Here is an 11,828-nt window from a genome sequence, read left to right as displayed (position 1 = left end):
GAACAACAGGAGGCCCTTGGAAAACAGCTGCCTTCCCTTTGGGTTGAGCCCTCCAGTACTCAGAAGTTGCCAGGACTTAAAAGCCCAAGCCCAAGATGTTCTTTTCAGAGTTTAACCTGGATTGTCCAACCACATTCCCGACCCTTGTACAAAAACAAAGGTCAGGAACGTGGTTGGACAATCCAGGTCAACAGTAACGAATCAGGAACAGTACAGAATCAGCAGGCAAGAACATATTTTATAATCAGACACAGGCTGCAACTTGAGGAACAGATTCAGAAACTATAGACAAGCAAAGGTGGGCAATAAAAGACAAAAAGGAGTTGTAGTGCACTCAACTCTCACATGTGAATCCCTATCAAAGGGTAAAGCAGAATGAGAGTTCTCAGGTTTAAATAGCTTCAGGGAAGCAGAGCAAATCACATTATCAGGATGCAACTTGTGATGGCTTAAAATGGCAGGAGGAAGCCACAGCACGTTTCCCGTGAGGAGGGCATCTTGGGTGAATGTGTAATAAAAATAAAGTGAATGCCACATGATCAAAGAAGAATTATGACCACAACCCAGGAATTTGGACACCTACCCACAAGTCCTGATCAACATGAATAGTATCTGGTTATAGTATCTGTAATATTCTACAGCAGCGTTTTTCAACTGGTGTCCTACAGCACGTTTGTGTGCTGTGGCTGCTTCCCAGATGGTCCGCGGGCAGGGGCAGACTTTTTGGGCAACTGAGCACTGCCAAAGGACCCAGTGCACCAGGAGGCCCAGTGTCTCCCCCTTCGCAAACTTGTATTTCTCCCTGCTTCTTCGACTCTCCCTCACTCACCCCCCCCCCCCCCCCCCCCCCCCCGTCTACCTTAAACCACATCTTGAAGTAGATTCACTGACAGTGGCAGTAATTCACAGCTGCTATTGCTTGCAGCCTGCTTAGAGCATCTTTTCTGCCCTGGTCCACCCCCTTGTAAACAGGAAGCCACATCAGAAGAGAGACTCCTCGCAGGGTGAAAGCAGCGGTTGTGAATTACTGTCATTGCCGGGGAACCTCCTTGAAGAAGTTGTTAAAATAACCCGGGAGGGGAGGGGGGGAAGGTTGGAGACAAAGAGAATGATTGCACCCTGGGGTGGAGGGGGAAGGGAAGAAAAAGAGAGGTTGCACCTGGAGGTGGAAGGGGAAGGAAAGAAAGAGAAAAATGCTGGCACTATGAAGAGGACGAAGAAAGAAAAATACTGGACCTGAGGAGTTAGGGAAGAGAGAAAAGCCATGAACCAGAAGTGGGGGAAAAACAAAGGACCAGAGGGGTGGGGGGGGGGGGGGCGGGGAAGAAGTGATGGATCCAAGGGGTGGAAGGAAAAAAAAAAAGAGAGAAATTATGGATCTGAAAGTGGAGGGGAGGGAGAAAGATGTTGGGCCACAAGGACAGGTAAGGAGGAAGGAAAGGAAGAGAGAGGATGAGATATTGGATCACAAGGGCTGGGAGGGATAGAAGAGAGAGGAAGAAATATTGGACCACAGGGGCAGGCAGGGAGGGAGGGAGGGAGGTATGAAACATGCAGATGTCAAGCTACAAGGGAGGAGACAGGAAAGGATGCTGGCCAACAAATGGAGGCTGGAGGGAGAAGAGAAACTGGGAAAGGGGAAACCATGAGGGACAGGGGTCATGGGCGGTTGTCAAGGAGATGAGTGAGAGGAAAATAATATATACACAGGGTAAAAATGCAGTAGTGGGGAGTAGAGGAAAGATAGAAGGGATAAGGAGACAGGGGAATGAATGAGACGGGAACTGGGAGAGTTAGGGGGTGAAAGAAGGAAATGGAAAGTTGACAAGTAGTTGAGAAGTAAAAAGTAGATGGAGGAATGATGAGTGGTTAAAATCCGAGTTAACAGAGAAGCAGAAAAAGAACAAGAGAAAAGAGCTAAAAGAAAGATCAATATGTCAGAGATAATGTAATAAGGGAATGGAACAAGACAGGAGAGAAGAGAAATGAGAAATCAACAGCAGTCCCTGGAAAGAGAGCAGAAGACAAACAAGAAAGCAGAAAAGAAAAATTAGGATCAACACGATGGGAAAAATAAAAAAAAGTGTTTTATTTTTGAGTTTATTAACTACATTGTTACTTTAGGAAATGTACATCATGGATGTCTTTGCATTATGTTCAGTATAAGTCAAAATGCATTTCTGTTTTTATTTCTGCCATGTTGTGGTACATCCTAGTTTGACTTCTTGGGGTTCTCTGTTCAATGTTTGTCTTTATATATCTATTTCTAATTTGTGATCCTGTTCTGCATTTGGTGAGGGTCTGTGTTTTGCGTGTAACTGAGGTACAGTATTCTGTGGGCATGTAGCTTCTGTACAGAAAGCTGTCCAACTTGTTCTGTTTTACCAGTAGGAGAAGGTGTATTGGTGTTTTTGGGCCCAGTGAAATATTTGTTCTGCTGCCTATTTATATGTAGGGTTCTTACTATTTGAATCATAGGAATTAGTGCTACTGCTGTATGACATATTTGTACATGTTAAGGATTTTTTTTTTTTTTACATAATGTGCTTAGTAGTGGAGAGTTTTATTTTGCTATGGCTCAGATGACATGAGAATCAGAATATTTTTTGAATGGTGCCTTCCGTGTTTTTGAATGCATGTATTTGTGGCTAATTTTGTTATCTTTGCAGTGTTTTGTTGCCCTTTTGCCACCTTGTGTCTTCAGTAAAAAAAATTAAATTATAAAGATAGCACAATGATTAAAAATATAATTATTGAACTTTAAACACAATCTTAATATTTGTTTGTTAAATTACATATAAATCCTTAAAAATTGATGGCGTGCCTTGACAATTTTTGCTCCTTTTCAGTATGCCATGAGATGAAAAAGGTTGCAGGTCACTGTTTTATAGGGATAAATTACATTAAAAAAAGAAACATTCTGAAAATAAATAAAACATGATTTTTTTTTTTAAAGCTGGCACATTCTTCCAAATTTTTATTTTACTGCTAGAAGCACATCTTTTATAAACAAAATACAAAGAAAAAGAACAAAACTAGACAAGGTGATCAGGCCATTTTTCTACTGACTTTTAGGTCTCTATCCAAAAGAAGAGAAATTTGTTCTTACTTGTTAATTTCCTTTCCTTGAATCCTGCTAGGTCAGTCCAGACAGCTGCATGTATGTGCCATCTTGCCAGCAGATGGAGACAGAGAACACACTCTTTCTTGAAGCATTATCAGTAGTAAAAGGAGAGAGCTGCACATGAACTTGTTAGTTTACAAAAAATAAAAACAACAAATCTCAAAGAAGAAACTTTATAAACTCTTGAACAAAGCACTCCTGCCCCATAGGGACTGCCACCACCTCAGTGAGATGATACCCTCTTCCCTCTCCGGCTCTGACAAGGGAAAGAGCAAATTAAAGTTGCAGAAATTCTGAGCAGCTGTGGACATCCTGGGAAAGTACTAGACTGGTCTAGCAGGATTAAAAAAAGGAAATTAGCAGCTACTAGATCAGTCCAGACATGAAGTACCACCAGCCCTAAATGTAGAAAATTGCTTAGCTCTTGTATCCAGCTTGTGATGCTTGCCAAATGAATGCAAAAAGGACCTGTAGCAGCCACATAGATATCATCTGGCACTCCCACATTAGGTTCCCCTCAAAAGAGGCTGGAACCCTCATAGAATGCACCTGCCAGACCTCTGGCACCAGACAACCCTTCAGCAGATACACCAGTTATAGCATTTCTGATCCACCTAGACAGGGCTCACCAATACAAGGGTCACCAAACAAAACAAAGAGCTATCTGACTTCTGAAAGGTATTAGTAACCCAAAAATTGCAGAGAGCCCAGTGAAAATTCAGAAAGTGGAGATCTTTGCTTCCTCTGAGTAGTCTACTTTGGAAAACATTGGGAGGGGTTCCTCTTGGTTCAAATGAAACAGCAAAACCAATTTACGCAAGAGAAGAGAACCAGTAAAAAAGTTACAGTTCCAGGAAAAGATCAGCTACAGATTTTGACAAAATAGCCCCTCAATGTCTGAAATAAGAGCTGAACCAGCAGATTATCACAAGAAACACCATCTCGAAGAACAAATCTTTTAAGGTGGCATGCATCATGGGCTTAAAAGAAAAACGCCACTAAGAAACAAACGGATATATTGCTGAGGAACTAAAGCCTGGTATAGGGAGCTAATGTGCTAGATCAAACACATGAATTGGGCTACATCCAGGTACATAGCCAAGGAGGATCTCACAACACTGGCCCGTAGTAGAAAGAACCACTACCTGAATCTTTGAAGCGTTCAGGGCCACTTCTTGTGCAGACATTTCTTCAGGAAGGCTAGGATACTCACTATGTCTACATGCCAAGGAAAAATGCTACATTCCCAACACTAGTCTTCAAATAATTTGCACACACAGACACAGGAAGGTTTTAAGCTCCTTTCTTACACAGCCTGTCCCTTTTAAGAGCCAGGCTGTAAGCCAAAAAGGATTTGGATTTTCCAATAGAATTGGCCTTTTATGCAATAACCCATGACCTTGAAGAAATGGCTCCTCTAATTTCAGATGAACCAGATCCTTATGTCAGACACCACAATAATCAGCAAAGGATAGTTTTCTATTTTCTTTAGTATATGGTGTATGAGAGGTCAGAATAAAGCACAGAGCAGTTCATCCAATAGAGCAGGACTGAATCAGTCCTGTTCTTTCCTCCAACTGAAGAACTTCACTATGTCAGTCATACTCCCGTCTCCTCATATTGTATTGCTCTTTTCTCTTATTTTATATAAACTTTATATAAACTATTAGGCTGTTATGCTAAGTTATTCTTATGTTTATTGTTATTTTGTGTTGCGCATTTTGTCAATCCCAAAATAATGGGGTCAATATTCAAAGCAATTTAAGCAGGAAGGAGAGGCTCTGGTCTGCTTAAATTGCACTCAGCAAGCCGGATGCCAATATTCGGAAGCACTTAACCAGGAAGAACCGCTGAATTTTTGAATAGGGCTGGAGAGGGGCATTCTGAGGGTGGAACTAGGGAGGAGCTGGCAGCTATGTGGGTGCTGGCAATATTCAGTACCAGTGCTCGCATAGCTAAATGACCAAATAAGACTGAATAAATAGCAGTTCTAACTTTGGTTATTTAGCTATGTAGGTGCCGGCACGGAATATATGACATATGCTGATCCCACCCCTTCCCTCCTTCCCACTCCCCCAAACATCCAAACCTCCACTACGCCCCCCCCTTCTCCAGGATCCTCCTCACTCCCACCCCCTGGAACATCTTGAACCCCCCCCCCAAGTTACCCACCTCCCTTCCTTCCACTCTCTCAGAACATTCTGAAATCCTCTCCTTTCCTCTTACAACCCCCCCTCCAAGGGGAATATCCATGATTCCCCCCCAGCTGCCTCTTCAAAATGGGTGCCATGACTTCTAGCAACTGCCTCGCCGAACTACCGTAGGGAAAAATCCCTTGGAACCATTACAAGACCAAAGGGAAGGACTCTGAAGTGAATATGCCTCCCTAAACTGGAGAGATCTTTGCTGGTCCTCCTGGACTGGAATATGGAAATATTCCTCCAAGAGATCTAACAAAGAGAGAAACTCCTCTTCTGATTACCATGACAGATTTTTAACATCTCCATGTGTCAAAGACATCTGTTGATTCTTTTTAAATTAAGCATGGTACAAAAGGTGCCACTCTTCTTTAGCTTCTGAGTTGGGCTTTAAAGACCACATCTGCAGCTCAGTGATGCAGTCACAAGAACCTACATGCCATAATCACCAAAGCTGCCAACCTGGAAGATATACTAATTAAGTCATACAAGGAATCAGCCAAATAGGAAGCCCCCAATTCTAGGCATGCAACCTCCAAGCTCTAAGGGAGTTGCTGAATCCATGAGAGTAGGAATCATGTCATGTAGGCCCCACAAATCAAGACCTGAATGGCCATGGCCAAAGCAAAAATAAAACAAAAAATCCCCCCTAAAAAAAACTTTGCTTCAGCAAAGCTTCAATCCTAAGAAACTGGGGTTCTTCCAGAGTTGTTCCACTCTCCATGAAAACAGTAGTCTTGCAAGTAACATCTGATATCAGGGCACTGTGATCCAAGGAAATGGAATAGGGACTCCCTCTCTCCCAAGGGAAGGGAGTAAATCCTCAAAATCAATTTGGTCCATCTGAGAGTCCTACCTGGAGCCTGTGTTATGGAGAAGGAATACCCTCAAAAAGCTCCTCTGCAATGGGCTCCAATATGCACAGGGATGCAGTGACCTAATAAATAAGGACAGAGAGTTACTACTTCCAAAAAAGGTGAACTACAGAAGAACCATCCCTAACCTCTGTGTCCAGACCACCAAAGACACTCTAAAAGTCCTCCTCTTCCTTCCCAAAATCTCCCAATGGAGAACCCAGGGAGGGATGGGTAGTCAACAGGCTCATCTATTGTGTATTAGAACAATGCATCCCTGTGAGCTGCAGCCCCGTCCCCATTACCTCCAGGCTTCTGCATGCTGTAGACCACTTGGCACACTGCTAGGACAAACTCCAGGGAGAAGGAAGTCCAGGAGGATCCTTTGAATGACTGTGTCCTGCCCATTGGGCACCAGAAACAAGGAGAAAGAAGGGGGACAACCAGGAGGACCTGTGGGCACATTGCAGAGGACAAGTGACTCCAAGATGGTTGTCATGTCTGCCACAGTGGAAAAACCACCCCAGCATAAGGTAATGTATCAGCCTCTGGATCTAAACCTGGGAGCTTCTTGGGAAAGCCTGTCCAACATGTTGCTTATGCTACTTGGCCAAGTAAGAAGGAAGCATGCTGCAAATAGGATAAAAGAAGCCAGCTGTGCTTCTTACTTGCTGGACTCCACAGCTGCCACAGTTCCAATCCCTCTCTGCCACTGCTACTAAGAGCATAGACTTCCCTCCATATGGCCAGCCACTGCTCACTATTGCTGCAGCCCCAATTGCACCATGGGACTCCTCTGAGCTGCTCTGGATTCCACTCTTTGCCTCTCTAATCAAAGAAAGGAAGGGAGAGAAAGGGAAGAAGATTGCCCAGAAACAAGACCAAGGAGCTTTTAAAAACTAGGATTCCCATCATGGCCACAGACCTTACCAGAACAAGCTCTGAAGCAACTTTCCCCCACTCAACTAGACACCTGGAAGCCCTGGGAGCAAAAAGACATCTCTGATCACACTGTGCTACCAGAGGGTCCCCTCAGCCAGGGGAAGGTAGCCTATTGCTGTGGGAGGATGGATTCAGCTCCACCAGGGGAAAACAAATCACAGAACACTGCCCAGGATCCAGCTTCATTAGGGAAACATCGCATCTGCTATACAAATCAAGAATTCCTATGCTGCATCTCTCGTTATACTACTCCTGTCACAAAAAGTGTATGTTTTCTGTTTCTATTTGTTTGCATGGTGGCATATAAACTAACATGATTGGACAAATCTAGCAGGATGAAAAGGAAACAGCATTAAAACAAACCTGCAATTTGAAACAACTTGTTGAAGAATCACCAATGTCCATGACCTATACAAGTGTACTATGAAATGTCATTCATTTACATGAAATGAATCAATCTCAATGAACTGGTTAAAGCCCTAGTTTCAGTTTCATTTTTTGGATATTCTACCAGAAGCTACTCATAGGCATGTAAATGTGTCAAGTATGTACTTCTTGTTCTGGATCTCTCCAACGTTTTACCATCCTGAACATCTGAATGATAGATGAGCCACAAAAAGAAAAGCTGAAATGGTTAGCCAATTCCTCTGTTTCTTTCTTTGTGTATTGGTAATATAGGTGATCAACAAACAAAAGCACATTACAAATTCATGGAAACAGTAATGTGTTGATGACTAACACATATTGTAAACAGAACAACATCGCTTAACAGTACTAGAAGCCAATTTGTTGTTCTAGCGTCAAAAGAACCTGCTCTTTAAAAAATAAAGAATTATGACCAAGTTCATACCCTACATAAAATGGCCTACTCTGGTGAGTACCTGTTGTGGTGTGTTCACAGTTACAAAATAATTCAGAATTTATTTAAAATAAAAGGCACAAGCTGAGAGTAGACATTCCAGCAAACAGTGATTGTCTGAAAAATACAACCATCCACAAAAGTCTTCCCCATAGTCCAATAACTTTTTTTTTCCTTTAATATCTACTCAACATCTTCCAAATAATCCGCTACATTACTTGCATGAGAGAGAGTGTGATCCAGCGTGATATCATCAATCTGAAAAAGAAAAAAAAATTACAAGAAGTAATGTGTCCTGAACAGTTTTACAGGCTACTACTCAATATATTTGTAAAGCTATTTCCAATGTGAAAACCAAATTGATACCACCAATTTGCAACTGACAGCCTCCTAACTTAAAATAACCTGGACCCTCCATTGTTATATTTTGTACTTGTGTTTTTACAATGTACTGAAGGAACAAAGGCAGATCGTGAATACTTGGGCTTACATAATATTGTTTATTACTATCCCAAAACAGAACCAGAGAAGTGGGAAAGCAGCAGGAGATGGCTACTCATGTGAACTGTATAAACTTATACAAGATTACATCAATATTGATTGCAGTATTTAATGCAGTTTATAATCAAAGAAATCATCTGGATCTATGTAAAAGTCAAGATGACATAGGAACAAAAATTCACAATTATGCTAATTACAAGCCAATCTTGATCCTAAATAGTGATGTGAAGCTCCTAGCTAAGATACTGACCCAGGAAATATAACACAATAACTAAGATTGTTAGAAACAAGTAAGCTCTATTAAAGGCCACCAGACTGCAGATAATGAGCACAGAAGTCTTGATGCTTTAAAGCAAATGTGGGTTCTAGAGGCTATTGGCACTGGACTAGAGCCCGCATTTCCAAGTGCACATTACTCAGAGGCTGGGAGCACAGGAACCAATATGCTGAAGAATAGAGCAATAAGCATGAAAATATAGTCAAAGGGATGCAGATGAGGGCATTTCCTATGCCATCCAATGCACAGCAAACAGCACAGCTAAAAAGGGCGCTTTAATGCTGTAAATCCTACTCTAGCTCAGAGCTGGCGTTAGGGTGTTTGTGCTGAGTTGGAGTGCCCAGAAGCAGGTTTTGCCCCACCCCACCCCCAAAATCTCCCATCCTTGCTGAAGTGACAGAGATTTGGTCTGGCCTGAATTCAGCACTGTTAGCTCTTCTCTCAGGTCGAGCCCAGCCCAGCCAGTGCTCAGTAGGGCAGGATCTTTCCACAGTGGCTCTTCCAAAGACCTGCCTAAATCCGTGCGGATTGTCCCGGGAAAAGCTCTGCTCCATCTCGCATGCTGTAAGTAGGGGAGTCATGGCAGTTCCTCCTCCCCCCTCTGACATTTCACTGGGCAGTGGGCATACCCACAAGAGCTGTGCTTAACGTACAACTCGAGGGTGTGCACCAGCCACAATCCTCCCTAATGCTCAACGCTAACAGCGCACCTATACTTATACTTGCATAGAATTAGTGTTGAGCACTAGAGAGTAGTTTTGCTGCGCTCTTCCGGACAACGCCGGAGTTTTGATCATCATGCCAGAGTGGTTATTGGATAAAATGAAAAGAAGAAGGAGCTTTTACTACCTCTGGATGCAGAAAAAGCTTTTGATGGGATAGATTAGAGACACCTATATAATCTTTTAGAGAATGCCAAGACTCCCAAACACAACTCATGGACTTCATCTCGAACTCTTGCGTATCTGCCCCAAACATCCTTATACTAGGAGACATCAACCTACACCTAGAAGATGACACCTCACCAAGCACACGAGAATGCAAAGAATTCCTAAAACTCTGAGATCTACAAGCACCCAACACGCAACCAACACACAAAAAAGGACACACACTAGATATCATAACAAATTCGAACCAGACTCAAATATCATACTCACTGACACAAGATGGACACCTACATTATGGTCAGACCACCATAAAGCAAATGTCTCTCTCTGCTGGCGAAAAACACACATAAACACAACCAATAAACATGAGCGAACAACATACACAACGAGAGGAAAAATAGACCCCACAACATTCTGGCAACAGATCTACCAGAACGAATGGTCAACAAACGCTGACACCATCCAATTCCTCCAAGAATGGGACGATCTATGTACAACAACATTAGACAAAATCACCCCAATCCAAACCAGAACATCACACAGGAAAAAAGCAAATCCATGGTTCACCGAAGAGCTGAAAAAACTTAAAACACAAGTCAGGAAACTAGAGCGAGTATGGAACAAAAAGAGAGACGAACAAACACTAAACGCCTGAAAATTACTTCAGAGAAAATACAAATATACCATAAAACAGACCAAAAGACTACATTACAAAACAATGATAGGACCAAACTACAAAGACACACATAAACTCTTTAATCTTGTGAACAAACTGTTAGACACCACACCAGTTACAAACAACGGCAAAGACATACCAGATGTTGACAACCTTGCAAAATACTTCAAGGAGAAAATTATACAACTACAACTCAAAATACCCGCTAGCCCTATTGAATACGCCACACTTCTAGATTGTCTAGATCCAGAAGAAGGAACACACCCAGCAGACAGAACCTGGACCGAATTCGAACTACTAACAGAAGACCTCATCTCTGAAACTCTCAAAAGATATGCCAAATCCCACTGCAAACTAGACATATGCCCAAACAACCTCATGAAATCTGCTCCTCAACAATTCATAATAGACCTAACGAACCATGTAAACTTCATGCTACAAAACGGACTTTTCCCCAAAAGAAAAAGGAAAAATCTTACTCACCCCACTTCCTAAAGATACAAAGAAAAGCACGAGCGAAATAACCAATTACAGGCCAGTAGCATCCATACCACTAATAACCAAAATAACCGAAGGAATGGTAACTAAACAACTCACAAACTATCTAAACAAACACTCAATACTGCATGACGCCCAATCAGGATTCCGGTCGAATCATAGCACAGAAACAGTATTAGTCACCCTTATGACTAAATTTAAACAAATAATTGCAACTGGCAAACAATATACTCCTCCTACAATTTGACATGTCAAGTGCCTTCGATATGGTCGACCACGGAATCCTATTACACATACTTGAATACTTTGGCATTGGAGGAAATGTCCTGAACTGGTTCAAGGGGTTCCTAACCCAGCGTTCGTATCAAGTCACATCAAATTTAACCACGTCTAAGGCATGGACACCTGAATGTGGAGTACCACAAGGATCACCCCTCTCACCAACCATTTTCAACCTAATGATGATCCCTTTGGCAAAACTCCTATCAAACCACAACCTCAACCCATATATATACGCCGATGATGTGACAATATACATCCCTTTCAAACAAGACATCAAAGAAATCTTCAACGAAATCAATCAAAGTCTACACATCATGAACACATGGGCAGATGCATTTCGTCTGAAATTAAATGCAGAAAAAACTCAATGCCTGATACTCACCTCCCAATACAACACGAAGGAATTTACCACTATAAACACACCAAACCTAAACCTTCCAATCTCAGAAACGCTAAAAATCCTTGGAGTCACTATCGACCGCCATCTAACACTCGAAACTCACGCAAACAACACAACTAAAAAGATGTTCTACTGCATGTGGAAATTGAAAAGGATAAGACCATTCTTCCCAAGATCCGTCTTTCGCAGCCTAGTGCAATCCCTCGTACTCAGCCATCTGGATTACTGCAACTCACTATATGCAGGTTGCAAAGAGCAAATACTGAGGAAACTTCAAACAGCCCAGAATACAGCAGCCAGACTCATCTTCGGAAAACCAAAATATGAAAG

At 42.2% G+C, this 11,828-nt stretch overlaps 1 protein-coding gene across 9 annotated transcripts in view; it reads right to left on the bottom strand.

Annotated features, from left to right (window-relative positions):
• Window positions 1-5,310: 5,310 nt before the first annotated feature.
• FGFR1OP (FGFR1 oncogene partner) overlaps window positions 5,311-11,828 on the bottom strand; it is a 192,372-nt gene continuing 185,854 nt past the window's right edge. For 8 of the 9 annotated variants that reach the window (XM_030209094.1, XM_030209092.1, XM_030209097.1 and 5 more), the window contains one exon: window positions 5,311-8,235. In XM_030209094.1, the coding sequence (XP_030064954.1) occupies window positions 8,161-8,235 (75 nt within the window). In that variant the 3' untranslated portion in view covers window positions 5,311-8,160. The remainder of the gene's footprint in view (window positions 8,236-11,828) is intronic. The other variant, XR_003942774.1, reaches the window with a different exon arrangement.

Source organism: Microcaecilia unicolor, chromosome 7, assembly GCF_901765095.1.
Source record: "Microcaecilia unicolor chromosome 7, aMicUni1.1, whole genome shotgun sequence".
Classification (NCBI taxonomy): Eukaryota; Metazoa; Chordata; class Amphibia; order Gymnophiona; family Siphonopidae; genus Microcaecilia; species Microcaecilia unicolor.
This window is presented reverse-complemented; position numbering and strand designations above follow the sequence as displayed.